Below are 19,619 nucleotides of genomic sequence, written 5' to 3' on the forward strand. Positions count from 1 at the left end.
CAAATAGTATTTGTCTTTCTCTGACTTATTTTGCTTAGCATTATACTCTCAAAGTCCATCTCTGTTATTGTAAATGGCAAGATTTTGTTCTTTTTTATGGATGAATAATATCCCACTATACACGCACATACACACACACATCTTCATTATTCATTCATCTATCGATGGACACATGGGCTGTTTCCATAGTTTGGCTGTTGCAGAAAATGCTGCAATAAACACAGAGGTACATGTATCCCTTTGAATTAGTGTTTTCATATTTTGGGGATAAATACCCAGTGTGTGGTTACTGGATCATATGATAGTTCTATTTTTAATTTTTTGTGGACCTCCATACTATTTTCCATAGTGGCTGCTTCAATTTGCATTCCTACTAACAGTGGACAAGGGCTCCTTTTTCCCTACTTCCTTGCCAACATCTGTTGTTTCCTGTGTTGTTACTTTTAGCCATTATGACAGACAAGTGTGAGATGATATCTCATTGTAGTTTTGATTTGCATTTGCCTGGTGATGAGTGATGTTGAGCATCTTTTCATATTTTCTTTTAAAATATAAACCTCATAACTGACCTGTGAATCAAAAGTGAGTGGTATCACTGGTGAGTGGTTGTCATAGGAACTCGAACTGAATACATGGTGAATCAGCCCTTCTCTCAGGAAGAACATTATGGCAGGTCTCAATTAGTATGCATGTCCTCACAGCCCTGCTTTCTAGCAATAGCTGACCCATTCCACCCATTTTATAGTAGGATCTTAAAACTGATGTGATTTGATGTGGGGTTCAGGAACGAACAGTCAAGAAAGAATTCTTGAGACATTTTTGGTGCAAAAAAGGTGGTTTTATTAAAGCATGGGGACAAGACCAATGGGCAGAACTGTACTGGGAATGTGAGGAGTGGTGATTGATTGTATACTTTTAAGTTGGGAGGGGTAAGGACAAAGGAAGTTTCCAAAAGGATTTTCATATGTTAAAGAAGACTTAACTGTTGCAGGATTTCTGTTACTCTAGTGCCTGTGGTCTGGGTCACTCTGCTTAGAAGAATGACGAAGTAGACCAAAGAGTGATGGCCAACAAAGCAAAATTTATTGAGCAATAGCACAAAGCTCTCAAAGGGGAAGAGGACCTGAGGGGGTTGCCCGTGGGGTTTCTAAGTTTAGGGGATTTTATGAGCTCTTTAGCAGAACTATCTTAAACAATGGGGGTGTGCTAAGTCGGGACAATCAGGGCTTTGGTTGTGTATCTGTCTACTTATCAGGTTAATGTCCACGTGCTGATGGTCTTTTGTTGGCTGACTTCTGGGGGCTTAGGTCTTAAGTACCTCTTGCCTAGGATGGTGATGAATGCTTGTGGTGACTTGTTTTATCTTAGGATGTTTTGCAGAAGTCATTTCTGCAAAGGCTTCAAAACAGAATGCTAGCATGGTCCTGTCTAAGCTGCAAAACAGGATGTTAGTGCTGCTTTATTTTAGCTGTCCTGACTCCATCTTTTCTTGTTGGGGCCCTTGGCCCTAACTACTTCACTGTCCAACTAACTCCTAACATCACAGGATTCTGGAGGCCTGGCTATTGTCAAGCTAAGATTGCATTTTGCCACCAGCAAAGCATTACATTAAGACATTTGGGAGTTCCTGGAGGACTGTCCTACTCTACCTGTCTCAAGTGTTTGTCAGTGGGCTACAAGTTATAAGGAGGTTTAATTTTATCTACATTTCCTTTTGCCTTTGTTCTCCATGTCAAAAACTACACCCTTTGTTTTAAGAGTCCTCTGAAGCATCTGTCATCATGAGGATGTAGAAAGTGGGGAACTTTATTCAACTAACATTTTCCAGGTACTAATCAAGTGCTGGACATGGAAATAGAAGCTAAGAAACAATGATAAAGATAAACTAGTCTCTGGTGGCAAGGCATCATCAGCAAGACAGAGTAATTGGATAATTCACATTTTCAAAATCATGCTATAGGTACAATGAAAGCACAAAGAAGAGGCACCCTGCCCAGTTTGGGGGATTTGGGAACTCTAAGATTTCAAGGAGAAACCAGTCTGCAAAATAAAAGTGAGGGTCTGTAAGAGAGGTTGCTTGAAGAAGTCCAAATACTGTGCACAGGTATCTAGAATAAAGGGGTAACATGTCAAGTTTGTGCAACTAGAAGTAGTTCATTATAACAGAAACAAACATTAGCTGAAAGGGAAGTTCAAAAACAGCAAAAATACACTCTAGGCACCTATACGACTAACACCTAAAACTGTAATTTGCAACTGGAAAGTGAAGGGCCAGCTGAAATTTCAGAATCACATCATGCTTTATACCTTGTTTTTCAAAGAATTTAAGGAAGTAGAAATCAACTCTGTAATACAAACAAGATTAAGATACATGTTTTGTTTTTTCCAGTATTGGACCTCATTTTCCAGCAGAGTCTCTTCTGAACTCACTGATGGTTTTCTAAGGATGCAAAATTCCTTATTACCATCATCATCATCATCACCACCACCACCATCACTACCATCATATGTTTGTTTTTTCTTTTTTTTATCCTCTGAACAAGAATTGCACACTCCTTGTACGATTTCTAGAAACAAAAGTTTATACAAAATAAAATTAGTACTCCTCTCATCCCTAATCTCAGAAACCTAGCTTCTTGTAGAAGGAACCAACATTACTAGTTCCTCATGTTACTCCAGAGATTTTTTAAGTGTATACATACAAGTATATGTGAGTTCCAATTTTTTGCATAAATAGTGCAGTATTTCTATTGGTTTGCTCCACACTTTTTCCACAGTTCAATATATCTAGTAAATTGTTCTGTGTCATTACAAATAGTGCTCTGTTTCTCAATCTTCTGGCTATATAATATTCCCTTGTGCAAGTGTGCTAGAACTTATATTACCACTCCCGTATAGATGGATGTATAAGTAGTTCCAATCTTTAAAATTATAATCAGTGGATATCTTATAAATATATAATTTTTCTGACTGTGTATGTATGAGAGTGCATGTATGCCTTAAAATTAAACCTTCGGGCCAGATTGGACATTTATTAAAACTTAATAAATACTAGATACAATTTGCAGTAGATATTATACAATTTAATATAGTTAGTTCCTACATGTGATGGGGTTCCCCTTTTAGATTACACAGTGTGTTCTGTTGTTATGTCTTTATGCTCAATTGACACACTGTTCTAATGATTTCATTTCTAAAAATTTCATTGTACTTCTGAATTGTCTTGGCTTTTTAATATTTTTGATCAGCTCCATTTAAATTTTATAATTAGCCTTTCTGAAATTTTAACTCAGAACACATAAAATTTATACATGAACTAAGAATTAATTTCTATATGCAACTGACCCATCTACTCAAGAAGACATTATGGATATCCATTTGTGTAATTACTCATGTGCAACTTTCAGAAGCATTTTTTGATAAATGTATTCTAATGTGTTTCTTTTCCAGGATATTAAAGATTTGACCTCCTCTTTGTCTTCAAATCCATTATTTTTATGTCCATTTAAATTAACTCTCCGTCACATTTACTATATCTTTTGTTTGCCAGGCATTGATGCCTTATAATAAGCACTTATATTTTTTTCTATTAAAATTTTGCTAAAAAACAGAAAGGGTGCATACATGTAAAAATAAGCCATTTCAAAAAGCTGGTAAGAAAACTTGTAAATATTACCTGAAATTATCCACAAGATAAAAACTTGACAATTCGTGAACACAACTCTTTTATCAGCTTACAAATTTTAGACCACCATGAAGGCTGCGGAATATCTTCTTCACTGTCATCTGCCATTACCACTGGAGTGGGGTAGTTTTTAGCGCTTTTCCAATTATCAGTCATGTTTTTTATTTGGGCCTAAAATTGTGCGACATATTAATAAAAGGAAAATATTTAAAAACCCCAAACCTTCAGGAATAAGGTTTTATAGTAACAATTTATAAAATTAGCTGCATTTTCCTTTTTAAAGTATTCTCTCTTCTTAGATCATTTATATCAGGAATATCTCCTGCTTTAGTGTTGGGAAATGAGAAGAAGCAAAGAACAACCTTACTTATATTTATCCATCACTAGGGTTTTGCGAGGTGCTAAATAGGCATGAGGACAACTGTTGTAAGATACTCCGTTTAGCCAAAATTATGCTATTTGAGAGAGAGCCTTTGATCTGAATGGTACAAATGCTCACCCACATCTTAGAAAGAATGGTAACTTCTAAGCTGTATTAGAACTCTGATATAGACACTTGTAGATGGGAGAAGAGAGAACTCCTTTGCTATGTGCTGACTTGGGCAGGCCATTCTCACTTGGAGATAGCTACAGGGTAGGAGCTGTCTCCCTCGTTTCTGAGTATGTACATATCTGATAGTTTTAGGTCAGCAAGGATTATCTTAGGGTCATTGGGTGAGTAGGTTGCCTGAAAACTGGCAGTAATCTTGGGAAAGTGAACCAATTGCTACTTCTATTACAGACACCCAGTTAGGACATCCACGTGCTAAACCCGGATGCTCTGTGAGATCCTCCCATTCAATATTGCTCTGTGAGATCCTCCAGGAATCCCTCAGAATAGCAGCATAAGTTCTGGGAAGGTTATTTATATTCTATAAATGCTTGGAACTACCAAGTTCTTACTGGACCCTCCAGAAACTCAATGTGAACACAACTCTAGTGCCTCGACGCAAGTCATTACAAAACAGGGTTTGTAGTGAATGAAATCCAGTACACAACAGTGGTGCTGCTCTCTCTGACTTCCCTCTAACTTTCAACGCACCCTTCCTGCTGTTCTAGGGCTTTGTTCTGTAGTCCATGCCCAATCCCAGGCCAGGCTTACCTCAATCCTCTCAATCCTCTTATTCTGCTCTTTCAGAAGGACTTCTCTTTCTCTCTTTATCTGCTCTTTCATTTGGATCATATATTCCTCGAAACATTTTTCTAGAACCTCTACCCTTTTCTGCAGCTGTTTACACTTTTCCTCAAGAAGCTGCTTTTCCTTCTCAGCTGCCTCTCTTTTGGCCTGCTCTTCTGCTCCAGGAAGATTTCATTCAGAGAGGAAGGATAACAAAGGTTAAGCATAAAAGCTGCAGCCCCCTGTCCCACAACACCCCATTTTCTCAGACATCAAACTGTCTTGAAAGACGCGATGAAAATCTCTGAATTTAACTAATGGCCACATTTCAAGGGCAGGTATAGAACGTGGTAGGAAAGGTCCTGACCACCTGGCTGATGAACAACCACACTTTGCCTTAGTATTTTCAGATTTAGCAGAGTGTTGCATTCCACAGAAGGAGAGGAAGCTCCTTGCTTCAGGAACATTTTCCTGGTGGAGCATTCAGATGGCATGGCAGGAACCTCCCACCCCATCATGTGCTGAGCCCTCCTCATACCTGCTAAGGCTTGTTGTACATCACGGAGAAGCTTATCTTTCTTTATACAGCTTTCTTCTAGTTCATTCTTTATCTGCAGCAAGTCCTGGGGATCACAAAGGAGAAAGATATATCAAGCAGGTCAAACCTGAACTTCCATTAAAATATTCTGAGAAAAAAAAACTGATGAACATTCCCTAGTTCCTTCTCCCACCTACGAATGAATATTTCAAGATCCTGGTCATCTCAGTATGCCTCTAGCTTCCTCTGCCAGTATTGCATACACCACTCATGCTAGGTTCCCCCAGTCAGAAGAATGTGCAGTTTTATAAACACAACCTCAGGTGCTTTCATATTGTTCATGTGCAGTTTTTTTTTTCTGCTTGTGGCTTCAGTAACCTCCCACCCTGGACAGTACAGACAAATCTTTCAAAATTTATGTCACACTCTTCTTCCAGGACGGTTTCCTAGACTACCTTCCCCATGTGAAAGAAATTATATATTTACATTTGTACATTTTTGTCAACTATACTTTTTAAATGCATGAAATTTATATTATGTGAATTACTGTTAAATTTGAATTACTACCATCTCAGAAAGAAATACCTCATTGAGACTATTGGTAAGTTTCTGAACTCCCTGAGCCTTCCTGGTGACATGCTGAGTTTCCATTATATAATCTCAATGGCTCCTTTCAGTTGTAGCATCCTGTGATTCTATCTACAAGGCATGTTAACAGTTAATACAGCTAAAAGCAAAATAAAAATGAAGAATGATCTGGTAATGGAATCTTCTCAGAGAAACTTGGGTTGTTGTGAATGGTAGGGAGTGCCCAAAAAAAAGTAGCAATCTCAAAATAACCTAAGCATGTTCCAACCAACAGGGAAACTGCCAACATTTAGTCAAGGAGGTCATCTGAGTGTCTGTACGGACTTTGCTTCAGATAATGTGTCTGAGTTTGGAGGAGAAGGAGATAAGATAGAGTAGGAGTGTCCTTTATAACTCTCTTAGAAGAATCAGAATCCTTCCACCATGAATGCTAGCTAATCTATGGCCACTCAGGTAGCTTCAAGGTAGAGTGAGTAACATGAAGGATCAAGTATAAAGACCAAGTACCATGTAGTACTGCTGTAATTCCTCATATTGGGAGGACTCCGCTGTGAAGATTGCCTCACTATCCTGATATGGTAGTGCCAGGACCATTTTTGTGGGAATTTAACTCTGCAGAGTCACTATTTTCTCACAGTAGACAGGTGTATCACCACATTGTCTAGACAAGGAACCGTTCCACTGTTGGAGGCATCCGTAGAGGTCACCATCAGAATCCTCAGCCCTGAATGAGGCAAGAAATTTAGGGGATCAATGAGATTCAAAAATCAGAAAGTACAATTCTAAAATGAAACAGTTTGAAACTTTTCATCAATCCCATCTCCACCTACTAAATTAGTGTTTTCCTTCCAATCACTGCAGTTAAAAATTTTAACTATCTTCCTTCAGTTAACATGCTCCGATATCTTTGAATATCTTTGATATCTTTCTCAACAAAGCATATTAAGAACACAATAGACAGTCATACAAGTCAATAACAAAAAAAAACCCCAAAAACCAAAAAACAATTGATTATAAAATCAGTAGAACTAAACAGATATTTTTCCAAGAAGACATCTAGATGGCCAACAATGTATGAAAAGATACTTAACATCCCTAATCATCAGGGAAACCAGGGATATCTTAAAACCACAATGTGGGACACCTGGGTGGCTCAGCGGTTGAGCGCCTGCCCCTGGCTCAGGGCATGATCCGTGGTCTCAGGATCGAGTCCCACATCAGGCTCCCTGCCTGGAGCCTGCTTCTCCGTCTGCCCGCATCTCTGCCTTTCTGTGTGTCTTTCATGAATAAATAAATAGAATCTTTAAAATACATACATACATACATACATACATACATACCACAATGAGATATCACCTCACACCTGTTAGGATGGCTATTATTAAGAAGACAGATAATTATTAGCAAGGATATGGAGATAAGAGAATCCTTGTACATGGATGGTAGGAAGGTACATTTTAAATTAGTTCAGCCACTGTGGAAAACAGTATGGAATTTCTATAAAATAAAAAATAGAACTACCATATAATCCAACAATCCCACTTGGGTCTATTTATCCAGAAGAATTGAAATCAGGATCTCCAGGGATATCTACCCTTTGATGTTGTTGCAACATAACTGACATTAGCCAAGATACGGAAGCAACCTAAGTGATAGATGAATGGATAAAGAACTTGTGTACGTATATACAGTGGAATCCTTTGTTCAGGCATGAGAAATAAGGAAATGCTATTTGTGACAACATCTATGGACCTTGAGGGCATTATGCTAAGTGACATAAGTCAAATACTATATACTATCACTTATTTGTGGAATCTAAAAAGAAATTGAACTTATAAAAATAGTAGAATGGGGGCTAGGAGTTGGAAGAATTGAAGGTTTGTGGTTTATAAGGGTGTAAGCTCGCAAGTAGTAAGTGAATAAGGGCTGGAGATCCTCAGGATAGTGATTATAGACAATACCAGATTTTAAACTTAAAAGCTTCTAAGAGACTAGATCTTTTTTTTTTTTTTAAGATTTTATTTATTTATTCATGAGAGAGAGAGAGAGAGAGAGTCAGAGACACAGGCAGAGGGAGAAGCAGATTCCATGCAGGGAGCCCGACGTGGGACTCCATCATGAGTCTCCAGGATCAGGCCCTGGGCTGAAGGTGGAGCTAAACCACTGAGCCACCTGGGCTACCCCGCTAAGAGACTAGATCTTAACTGTTGCCAGCACTTACATACACATATACATAAATATGATAATTAAATAACATGTTAGCTTGTTAGCTAAGGCTAAGGTACTAATCACATTGCAATATATAAATATATCAAAGCGGGATCCCTGGGTGGTGCAGCGGTTTGGCGCCTGCCTTTGGCCCAGGGCGCGATCCTGGAGACCTGGGATCGAATCCCACGTCAGGCTCCCAGTGCATGGAGCCTGCTTCTCCCTCTGCCTGTGTCTCTGCCTCTCTCTCTCTCTCTCTCTGTATGACTATCGTAAAATAAATAAATAAATAAATAAATAAATAAATAAATAAATAAATAAATAAATAAAAATAAAAAAAATATATCAAAGCAACTCATTTTACTCCTTAAAACTTACACAATGTTGTATCAATAAAAATAAAAATAGATAAGAAGTGAACAACTGAGGCAGGGTAAAGAAGATTATATCAAAAATAAAAAAATTTAATAAAATTAGATAAGAGGTGAACAACTGAGGCAGAGTAAATGAGATTATATTTATTCCTATTAAAATTCCACCTACTGGGGACCTGGGTAGCTCAGTTGGTAAAGCGTCTGACTCTTGGTTTTGGCTCAGATCATGATTTCAGGGTCGTGGAATCGAGCCCCATGTCACGCTCTGCACTGGGCATGGAGCCTGTTTAAGATTCTCTCCCTCCCTCTCCTTCTGCCCCTCTTCCACTTGTGCTCACTCTCTCTCTCTCCCTCTCTCTCTCTCAAAAAATAATAAATAAAATTCTGCCTACTTTAAGGAACAAATTGTCAGAAATTTAGTTTTCTCTGGAATATGTATATATGTTTATATTTTTATTTTTATATATAAGCTCTGAGAGGAGCATTTATTATACAGGATGTCTCCTCAGATGCAGCGGAAACTTGCAAACCCAGAAGAGTCTCACAGTAAAATAAGAGCACAAAGTCATTCTCTTTGGCCTCAGAGTTAACCAGAGGATGCATACATTAGTACTTCTGTACTTTTCCACGGCACAAAATGCAGAGTGGCCATTGCAGAGTGCTCCCTTCATTATTCTCCAAATCTCTGATGAAGCTAGGGATGAAATACTGGGTATCACCAGCCTGCAATGTTTTGCTCTCATTGATATTTACAAGAACCGGCAAAGTAGGCTTATTATACTTACTTTGCAAATGAGATCAGTGGGGCTCAGAAGGTCTAGGTAAGGTATTTTTCCACGGCACGTACTGAATAGATTGTAGACCCACGTTTGGAAACCTGGAAAGTCTGTTTTTACTGTTCTATATTTTGCACTCAATTACCAGCAAGATAATTTTCCTCAAAAACACTGGTTACACATACTTCAGTATGATGATCACTAACTTCTAGGGGATTTCTATTGATTCTCCTATCCCCAAAACACTCTCTCTAATGTATTATCATGACCCATTGGGCTCCTCTTATTTCCATAGAGTCAGGTTGTCATCCTACAAACCACTCAGCAGTTTCCAGACCTGGCTCTCTCCTCACACAGCTAGTACTTCACTAGGGGCTCCAGTTCACCTCAGGTTTATGAAAGATATCTTTTCATATTTTTATTCCTTGATATCCAGTCCCATTATTGTGGCTTTTTTTTTTCCCCCACTTAGACACATTGGTTGAATATCCATTATGTGCTACAAATTGTACTTGTGTGCTTGGATAGAAAGATAAATAAGCTGTGGCCCCTGCCCTCAAAGTCTTCTAAAATAACTGTATCACAGGTGCAATGAAATGCCGGGACACCTGCACCCCGATGTTTCTAGCAGCAATGTCCACTGTGGAAGCAATAGCCAAACTGTGGAAGGAGCCTCGGTGTACATCGAAAGATGAATGGATAAAGAAGATGTGGTCTATGTATACAATGGAATATTACTCAGCCATTAGAAATGACAAATACCCGCCATTTGCTTCGACGTAGATGGAACTGGAGGGTATTATGCTGAGTGAAATAAGTCAATCGGAGAAGGACAAACATTATATGGTCTCATTCATTTGGGGAATATAAATAATAGTGAAAGGGAATAGAGGGGAAGGGAGAAGAAATGGGTAGGAAATATCAGAAAGGGAGACAGAACATGAGAGACTCCTAACTCTGGGAAACGAACTAGGCGTGGTAGAAGGGGAGGAGGGCGGGGGGTGGGGGTGACTGGGTGGCGGGCACTTAGGGGGGCACTTGACGGGATGAGCACTGGGTGTTATTCTGTATGTTGGCAAATTGAACACCAATAAAAATAAATTTATTATTAAAAAATAAATAACTGTATCAGGATTAGGATTAGCTGTGACAATTAGAAAAAAAGTCTCCTAAACAATGTACATTGATTTCTCTCTCATAAATTTTGGGGCTAGTAATCTAGAGATGGTGTGTGCTTTTGTTTCATAAGGATTGAGGCTTCAGAACCTTTTTATCATATGCTCAGTCATCTTAAGGGGTGGTCCATGGTGTGAGATGGTGTGTTGCCATATTTGTATTTTTTTAAAAAGATTTTATGTATTTATTCATGAGAGATACACAGAGAGAGGCAGAGACGCAGGCAGAGGGAGAAGCGGGCTTCACGCTGGGAGTCCGATATGGGACTCAATCCCAGGACCCTGGGGTCACAACCTGAGCCGCAGGCAGATGCTCAACCACTGAGCCACCCAGGTGCCCCTCATACTTGTATTCTAAGCATAGAACAGACAAAGGGAAGATAGGCCTCTCCTTTACTAATTCATCTTATCTACATAAACCAGATTGCTTCTTAGATTCTTCATATTCCTGTACACAACCACAAGAGAGGCTGGAATTGCCATCATTATTCTGGGAAACTGTGTGCGTGGCAAGTAAGCAGGAGTCCTATTAGTATAAGAGAAAGGGGAGATAGATTAGAATGGAATAAGGGGAGAGTTAACAGTATTTCCCAATAACCATCTCAAACTAGGGAGACAACAGACGGTACAACAAGGATTATACTCTACGGTTTATCTCCATTATAATTATCTTCACTAAGGTCTAAGCTTGAAGAGAAAGGTGTCCTGTCTGTTCTGTTCTCTGTTCAGTCCCCATGTTGGGCACATAGTAGATTTGTTAAACTGAAATAATTCTGAGGAAAGAGATATATGTGAGTGATAGGGGTTAATTGAATTATGTGTTGAAATGATTTAATTCAGCCTAAGAATACAAAAGAAGAAAGCCTGGCGGATCTTTCCGGGGTGATAGTCCTGGGAGAGCAAGGGGTTTCAGAGGCAATGCAGACAGAGTGAGCCTCCAGAAGAAGGAAGAGGTTCGCTATGTTAAATACTCAGAGAATTCACTGCAAATACTAGTAGGATGGCCAGGAATGTCCTTACAGAACACAGACTTATGAGAGTGTTGGAAACAGTAGCCAGGGGAGAGAAAGGAGCAGCCGTGGGGGAAGGAAGTGGGTCCAAAGAAAGTAGAAGGACATCTAGAGTATTTAGTATTAGATAAATGTGCTAGAGTATTTAGTGAGGAAGAGTCATGGCCTCTGTTACTTATTCCCCCAAATAATAATCAGAATAAGAATGTAAACAGAAAAACTTCTATATCTGTTTAGAAAGAGAATGCAAATATCACAAAATATCACCACAGGGTGCATCTAAATGAATAGAAGGTAGGATTTCATTGTAGTCTTAAGCTTCCTCTATAATTCATATTTTTTAAAACATAGATTTTTAGAATATGTAGATTTTAGAGCAAGAATATGTAAACAACATTAAGTGGAAATCACAAATACAAGGTTTTATATCTTCCCTATTTAGATTTATCTATTGCATTCCTATTCTCAGTTCCCCTTTTTATCTCAGAAATTAGGGCTTAAAGCCCGAACCTAAAGTGCATGCAAAAGAAAGTTTAGAACTGAACATACCTGCTCCGTAGTTGCAGACCTGCTGGTCTGTTCAAGAATGAGCTTCCAGCTGCCTCTCAACTCACCCGTTTTCTGTTTTCTCTGCCCCCAGAAACTGAAAACAAATTGAGGAAGTTGAGAAATGAAATGGAGGAGGAAACTGTGATAGTAAAAGAACTTCATGGTGTGTTAAATATTTGGAGAAGGTGTGTGGGAACAAAGCCACCAGAGCCTGATAAGGTATAGAGGGCAGTTAGTGGATCCCAGTCACTCTGCAGTTAGACCTTAGTAAATATCGCCCTAACTAGCCTTCTTTATTTTGTCCCCAGCTTGTCTGTGCACAAGTGGACTGTTAGTAGAGTCCAAGGGCACAAGGGTACCTGGCTTCAGGGGTCCCAAGCAGACTGGGTCTAGCCACTTGTCATTGACAAAACCCAAAGGCAGAGAGGCCAGCAGTGGTGAAACAGAAAGGGACTTATTTCAAGGAGGACACCACATAGGGTCTTGCTGGTCTTAAGAGTACTTAATCAGTTGAAAAGTACAGACTGAGGTCAAAATGTAGGCAGTTTGGGTATTTCCCCAAACTGGGTCCTCTTTTAGGACTATGATGTATGTAGGTGTGCATTCTGTTATACTTTTATATCTTGGAATTCATAGAACTTCTTGATTGATGTTTCTCATAAATATGCATCTTTTGCATTATTATTTTTTCATTTATTTTTTTTCTAACATTTTCTGCCTTTCATCTACTGATGAGATGTCCACCCTGCCTATATTGGCACACCTGATGGTGCCTCACAGTCTCTGCGCTCCTAATTTTGTCTTCTTTTCTATTCTTCAAAATGGATTCTCTCTATTGATTTATCTTCAGTTCACAGATCTTCCCTTTGCCAGTTAAAATCTGTTTTTGAGCCACTATACTGTATTCCAGTTCTACTATTTCACTGTGGAATTTGTTTTGTTCTTTCAGTAACTTCTTGTTATTGATATTTTCTATGTCATGAATCATTTTAACCCTCTTTGATTCTTAAACCATAGTTACCTTTAGTTCTTTAGCATACTCATAATAGATGCTTTGATATATTTGCCTGTTAAATGAGATATTTGTCTGCTCATGGCCCAAGAGATAGTTTCTATTAACTTATTTTCCTATGATTAGGCCAATTTTTCTGTTTCTTTGCATGCCTCCTAACTTGTTTTGAAAACAAGACATTACAAATAATATAATGTTGTAACTATGGATTCCATCATCCCCTCAAGAGATTGTTGATGGTTTTATACTTTGTTTACTGACTTCCCTGGACTAATTCTGTATTGTCTGATGCCCTTGCCATATGTGACTACTCATGGCTCTGTTCGGTTATATATAAAAATATTTTTCAGTTAGTTTTTGAGATAGACTTCCAAAAAGTCACCTCTGAGGCAACAGAGCTTATTGATGAGCCAGTGCTAGGTTAGAATTTATACTTGGGGTGCCTCGGTGGCTCCAGTGGTTAAGCATCCGACTGGATCTCAGCTCAGGTCTTGATCTCAGGGTCCTGAGTTCAACACTACTTAAAAAAAAAAAAAAAAAAAAAAAGAAAAGAACTTATACGTAAACGTCTTGAGCCAACACCCAGTTTCAGAAAGCATTATTTCTGCAATCTGTAAGGCCTCACTCACATTCAGCTAGGTGAATATAGGAAAGAGTGAAGGAAGGAAAGTAAGTAAACAAATCCAAGGATGTGTTATGGGGCCACTCTGAGCCCCTGGGGCTCATTCCTACCAGGGTACTACAAGTGAAATTCAAGGGGTCTCAGAGAATGCCTCAAAGCACAGTGGATCTGGTGGAGAGAGAGTCATCAGTGTAACAGAGTTTGATAATATGGGGATTAGGCCACCTGCTCGTGAAACTCTGTTTTGTCCTGTAGCCACCCAAATAAACTTGAGATTTAGATGGCCTGACGGTATGTAGCTCATGTAGTATTTTTTTAATGCTTTTTAAAATATATTCATTTATTTGAGAGAGCATGTGTGAGTTGGGGGAGGGGCAAAAAGAGAGGGATCAAGCGAATCTTCAAGCAGACTCCCCCCTGAGCATGGAGTCTGACATGGGGTTCATTCCAGGATCCTGAGATCATGACCTAAGCTAGAATCGAATTGGATACCTAACTGACTGAGCCACCCAGGTGCCCCTCTCATTATAGTTTTGATTTTCATGTTCCTGATGGTCAGTGATGATGACTATCTTTTCATGTGTCTGTTGACCATCATGATGTCTTTTTTGGAGAATTGTCTGTTCATGTCTTTTTAAATTGGAGTATTTTTTTAATTGGATTATTTATTTTTTGGGTATTGAGTTGTATATGTTCTTTATATATTTTGGGACAGTGGTGTTAGGAAAAATTGTATTAGGCCTCTAGTCCTGTGCTGGATCCCCTGAAGTGCTGCCTGGGGTGGGGGCTGCATGCCAGGGTCCTGGGGCCTGGCTGGGCGCAGCACACGATGGTTGGGGTCCCCAGGCTGGGTGTGGTGTGGCAGCCTTGCAAGGCTGTGGCTGTGAATCCAGCATCCGGGCATGGCCCACAACAGTGGATGGGGGTGCATGGCTGGGTGTGGGGCTTAGTCCTTGGGTGCTACATGTGAGAGCAGCTGAGCACACAGTGGCCAGGGAGGGGTCGGGGGTGGGGGTGGTGGTTAGGTGGGGAGAGGGGGGCAGCCCTCGGCTCTAACAAAATTGGCCCTGAGCCCTGGGCCTAGACTACAGTTGCCACCACAGCCCCACCTCCGGCACCTAGCTCTCTGTTCATGCTGTGGGGCGGGGGAGGAAAATGTCATCTGCCAGTTTCCTGTTTTCTTGGAGAAGTCCCCCAGCACTCTCTCAAATCAGAACAGATCTCTTTCCCCTTTGCCCAGGGATTGTGTCCCTGGGTGCCACCTGGCTCTCAGTACCCCCACCCCCACCCCAGACTCACCTGGTGCTGAGTTAGCTGACTTTTAAAGCACCAGGCTCCAAGCCCCACTGGTTTCACAAACTCCCAGGATATTGTCTCAGCTATCTTTGCCATCAGTTTTGTGGAGAAAGACAAGCCTTCCAGTCCTCCAAGGCCCAAACCCTTTTGACTCTGGTGGGTCCTCTCTCTCCTCCACCTTTTCTGTTTTCTTTTCTCTACCAACGACCTGCTTGAGGAGGAAATAAGATAGGCTGGCAAAGCAAGTTAGCAGTCATTTTTCACTATTTAGCTTTCTGTTGAGACTTACAACTTGGTAGTCTCCTCCTGTGTTACAGGAAGCACTTCAAAGTATTTTTATTTTTTATTTCTTTAAGATTTATTTATTTGACAGAAGGAGAGCACAAACAAGGGGAATGGCAGAGGGAGAGGGAGAAATAGACACCCTGCTGAGCAGGGAGCCCAACACTGGGCTGATCCCAGGACCCAGAGATCATGACCTGAGCTGTAGGCAGACACCCAACCAACTGAGCCACCTCGGTGCCCCCCTAAGTATTTTTATGAATGTACACATTTTCCTCTATGTCAAGAATTTGGGAAGATGTTACAATAACCTTTGTTTTACACACTGATTCTATTATCCCAGTAGTTAGTCTGCTGAGAGAGAGGAGGAGGCCATATGTAAATTGTGAGTTTCACAAATGGTGCGCAGACACCCTTGCTTTGGGAACACTGGGGCACGATATTCTACAGGTAGACAGAGACCTGGAGCTGAAACTGAAGAGACATTTTGAGGGCTCTGGAGCTTTGGTGACATTTTGTAACAAGTAGTAGCCACCCATTCCATCACATTTTTCTAAATCATGAAATGCAATGGGGGATCCCAGTGGAAGGAAGTGCCTAGAGAGAGCCTGCAAAGGCCCCTTGGGGACAGTAGTTCAGTTGTCCTTGAACACTTTTATGCAGTCTACTAAGACCAATTAAGTCGTGTCACTTTTCTGCACAAAATCTTAAAAGCTTCTGATTGCAGCTGGAATAGTGGACTGTATCCATAGAAGGCCTGTAAGATCCTACAGAGGAGATTTAAAAATCATGTGCATATTATTTCCTAATGGAAAAGCAAGTGATTTTCTAGAATTGAACCTGTTCTGAGAATAGCTCTTCATTGCTTTCAGTTTCAACCTCGGTTACAATTGTAGGAAGGACTGTGTGAGTGAACTTGAATGACCTCAGAGATTGTTTTTCTGGCTCAAAACCTTTATATGAGTTTATTTGAAACATATGACTATCTAGTTCAAAGTGTTTAAGGGATTACAGTGGACAGGAAAGTCTGTGAGAAGTTGCTAACAAGGGCAGAGTTTAGGTGCAGCTCCCGGGTAGCAACAACAAACAGATGGCTTCCATTGTGCCAGCTTTCTGTCTGACTCCTTGGAGTTTCCCCAGTGAAATAGTGACTAAGCAGCATGTTGTGTCTAAGTCTGTATATGGGTGTATGTAAGAGAAGTGCGTGGATGAGGAAAGGGAGGGTGGAAAAAGTTCAGTTTGTTTTAGGAGGAGGGGCAGAAAAGGTATAGAACAAAGGTCTCTTGAATAAAAAAGCTCCAAGCTAACAAAAATAAAATTTCAAGGGGCACCTGGGTGGCTCAGTGATTGAGCATCTGCCTTTGGTTCAGGTTGTGATCCCAGGGTCCCGGGATCGAGTCCCTCATCCGGCTCCCTGCAGGGAGCCTGCTTCTCCCTCTGCCTGTGTCTCTGCCTCTCTCTCTCTGTGTTTCTCACAAATAAATAAATAAAATCTTTTATTTTTATTTTTTTAATTTATTTTTTATTTATTTATGATAGTCACAGAGAGAGAGAGGCAAAGACACAGGCAGAGGGAGAAGCAGGCTCCATGCACCGGGAGCCCGATGTGGGATTCAATCCCGGGTCTCCAGGATCACGCCCTGGGCCAAAGGCAGGCGCCAAACCGCTGCGCCACCCAGGGATCCCAATAAATAAAATCTTTAAAAATAAATAAATAGAATTTGAATGTTTGATTTTGGGAGAAAAGAAAACATACTATAAATTACACAATAAGAAACCTTGCTTAAAAACATAATGACTCATCAAATTTATAGGAAGAGAAAACAGAATGGTTCCCAGAGGTTTGGGGGAGGAGGAAATAGAAGTTTTTTAATGGATGTAGTTTCAATGTTGCCAGATTTAAAAGTTCTGGAAATCTGTTACATGAGAATGTGTATAAGCTACTGAACTGTATAGTTAAAAATAAAAAAAAAAAAAACAAGAAATAACAATGACTGGAAGTATATACAATTGGGAAGGAAAAAGTTTGTTTGTCAGGAGCAAGCACGTAGATAGCCTTCAGCGTTTTAAATCTTTGTACAAATAAACTGGTCATTTCAGGAAGCTGTGGAATAATTTATTGTCAGGGCTACTGATACAGCCAGGAATCCTCACTGGGCTATATCCAATTCATTCTCCATTCAGTCATTGCAGCAGTTTTTAATTTTTATTTATTTATTTATTTATTTATTTATTTATTTATTTATTTATTTATTTATTATATTCAGAGAGAGAGAGAGAGAGAGAGGCAGAGACACAGGCAGAGGGAGAAGCAGGTTCCATGCACCGGGAGCCCGATGTGGGATTCGATCCCGGGTCTCCAGGATCGCGCCCTGGGCCAAAGGCAGGCGCCAAACCGCTGCGCCACGCAGGGATCCCCGCAGCGGGATTAAAAACTACCAATTAAGTCATGTCTCTTTTCCACACAAAATCTTAAAAGCTTCTGATTGGGGGATCCCTGGGTGGCGCAGCGGTTTGGCGCCTGCCTTTGGCCCAGGGCGCGATCCTGGAGACCCGGGATCGAATCCCACGTCGGGCTCCCGGTGCATGGAACCTGCTTCTCCCTCTGCCTATGTCTCTGCCTCTCTGTGTGTGTGTGTGTGTGTGTGTGTGTGTGTGTGTGTGTGTGTGTGACTATCATAAATAAAAAAAATAAAATAAATAAAATAAAAAAAGCTTCTGATTGCAGTTAGGATGGGGTTAGTCTCCATAGCAGGCCTGGGAGATCCTCCAGTCTGGTTCCTGCCAGCCCACCTCTGAATGTGTGAGGACTATCTCTCCTTCACCACATGGGTCGTTTTTCAGGTACCAAATACAGAAGTCTCTTCCCCAGTAAGCAAATAGGCACAGTCTTCTGCCTGAAACTCACTTCTCTCGTATCTCTCCTAGTTGTGCTCTTACAAATTCTGTGCTCTGTAGACTCTAGAGATTCTATTATCTGTTAAGATTTCATATTAACAATTTGTAATATTGTCTGTATTTTCTCCTTTCCTTGGGGAAGGATCACTGACTGATTAATCTATATCGGGGCTCCTTTCCACATGTACTTTTGGTGCCCTGCAATATTATTCTACAGTGCTTGTCAGAAGTTCAAAGCCTCATTTGTTGGTATAACAATTTGGTTATGTTTTATTTCTAGATGAAAAACTGCTTGAACATAGACACCAAGGCTGTTTTGCTAAGTACAAACTCCTTGATCCCGCCTACACTGTGCAGGAAATGGTCTCTATATATTTATTGAAGGGCTAGATGCAATCATGTTTAGAGGCGCCTGCTTTGGTGTTAGTAAGGACTATGATTGAGTTTGATTCATAGCCTCCTGGCTTTTTGATCTCAGGAGATAAACTATGGAAAATCCATCCCATAATGCTCATAAATGACTTCATGTATGTGAGCTTGTATTACTAACCTATTTGGTGTTGACATTCTTGTCATCCTTCTCATTGTCATCATCATCATCATCTTAACTTTGCAATCAATGATTCATTAATCCAAAGATTAATCTTATCTTTATGAGATAAATATGTTGTACCAGAGGCAGTAAGTTTAGAGGCCTTCCTTAGATTTGTTATATAGTTCCAGTGAAATGGAAGTTTTGGATTTCATTCGGAGTTCAATTACTTAATATTATCCTAAGAAGGTAAAAAGGAGAATTACAAGAACCTTTGACATTTGGCAATATTTTGAACTAGACATTTTGAATGTCAAAGTATTAAAAATACTTCACATCAAAATATTTTAAAATTTGATAAAATTGGGTAAACATTTTTACCCATTGATAAATCAACAAAAAAACAGAGACCGGGAGGATTTATGGCATGAGTTAGTGAGTTGGCTCATGTTACCATTATCTTCTCTATCAAGACTCAGTAAATTGAACATAATTTGAAACAAAGAAGACCTCTTCCTTTTGTCAAGTGGCCCCTCCTTCTATGCTTTCATCCAGCCCTTATGGCTGCTTAGACCTTGGAATACCTATTATGAGACCAAGATGTGATTGAATAGAGATGGTTTTATTTATGCCAGCTCAGTAGTACCCAGTGGTGATGATTTTGCCCCAGTGGTGATCTTTGGCAAAGTCTGGAGTCATAATTGAATCTTGCAGCCGGATTGGTTAGCAGAACAGGTGCAACTGGCATCAGATAATTACAGGCCAGGGTTGCTGCTAAACATCCTCTAATCACAAGGCAGCTCTCACAATAAAAAGTTATCCAAAAAAAAAAAAAAAAAGTTATCCAGCCCCAAATCAAGAGTGCCAAGGCTGAGAAACATTTTGTAGTGCTTTAAAAGAATAAATAAATTCCTGCTG

At 40.0% G+C, this 19,619-nt stretch overlaps 1 protein-coding gene across 2 annotated transcripts; it reads right to left on the reverse strand.

Annotated features, from left to right (window-relative positions):
* Window positions 1-1,061: 1,061 nt before the first annotated feature.
* On the reverse strand, window positions 1,062-12,138 carry LOC129519056 (guanylate-binding protein 4-like). 2 transcript variants are annotated; one of them, XM_055339199.1, is made up of 6 exons: window positions 12,060-12,138; window positions 6,603-6,691; window positions 5,380-5,464; window positions 4,827-5,017; window positions 3,677-3,856; window positions 1,062-2,108 (listed from the first exon to the last, which is right to left on the reverse strand). In XM_055339199.1, exons 2-5 carry the CDS (start codon window positions 6,675-6,677, stop codon window positions 3,683-3,685), a joined length of 525 nt encoding a protein of 174 aa, XP_055195174.1. In that variant the 5' UTR covers window positions 6,678-6,691; window positions 12,060-12,138; the 3' UTR covers window positions 1,062-2,108; window positions 3,677-3,682. The 2 variants fall into 2 exon arrangements, with proteins under 2 accessions (XP_055195174.1, XP_055195173.1); XM_055339198.1 differs by having other exon boundaries at window positions 6,475-6,691.
* Window positions 12,139-19,619: the final 7,481 nt, after the last annotated feature.

This window comes from Nyctereutes procyonoides, unplaced genomic scaffold (assembly GCF_905146905.1).
Source record: "Nyctereutes procyonoides isolate TBG_1078 unplaced genomic scaffold, NYPRO_anot_genome, whole genome shotgun sequence".
Lineage (NCBI taxonomy): Eukaryota > Metazoa > Chordata > Mammalia > Carnivora > Canidae > Nyctereutes > Nyctereutes procyonoides.

Excerpts from the sequence above, each read along its gene's own strand:
- LOC129519056 (XM_055339198.1), bottom strand. The coding sequence starts at position 6,561 with ATGGTCCTGGCACTACCATATCAGGATAGTGAGGCAATCTTCACAGCG. Across the intron at positions 5,465-6,474 it reads AATTACAGCAGTACTACATG|GACTTGCTGCAGATAAAGAA; the intron begins GTACTTGGTCTT and ends TGTGATCCCCAG. Across the intron at positions 5,018-5,379 it reads TGTACAACAAGCCTTAGCAG|AAGAGCAGGCCAAAAGAGAG; the intron begins GTATGAGGAGGG and ends TTCCTGGAGCAG.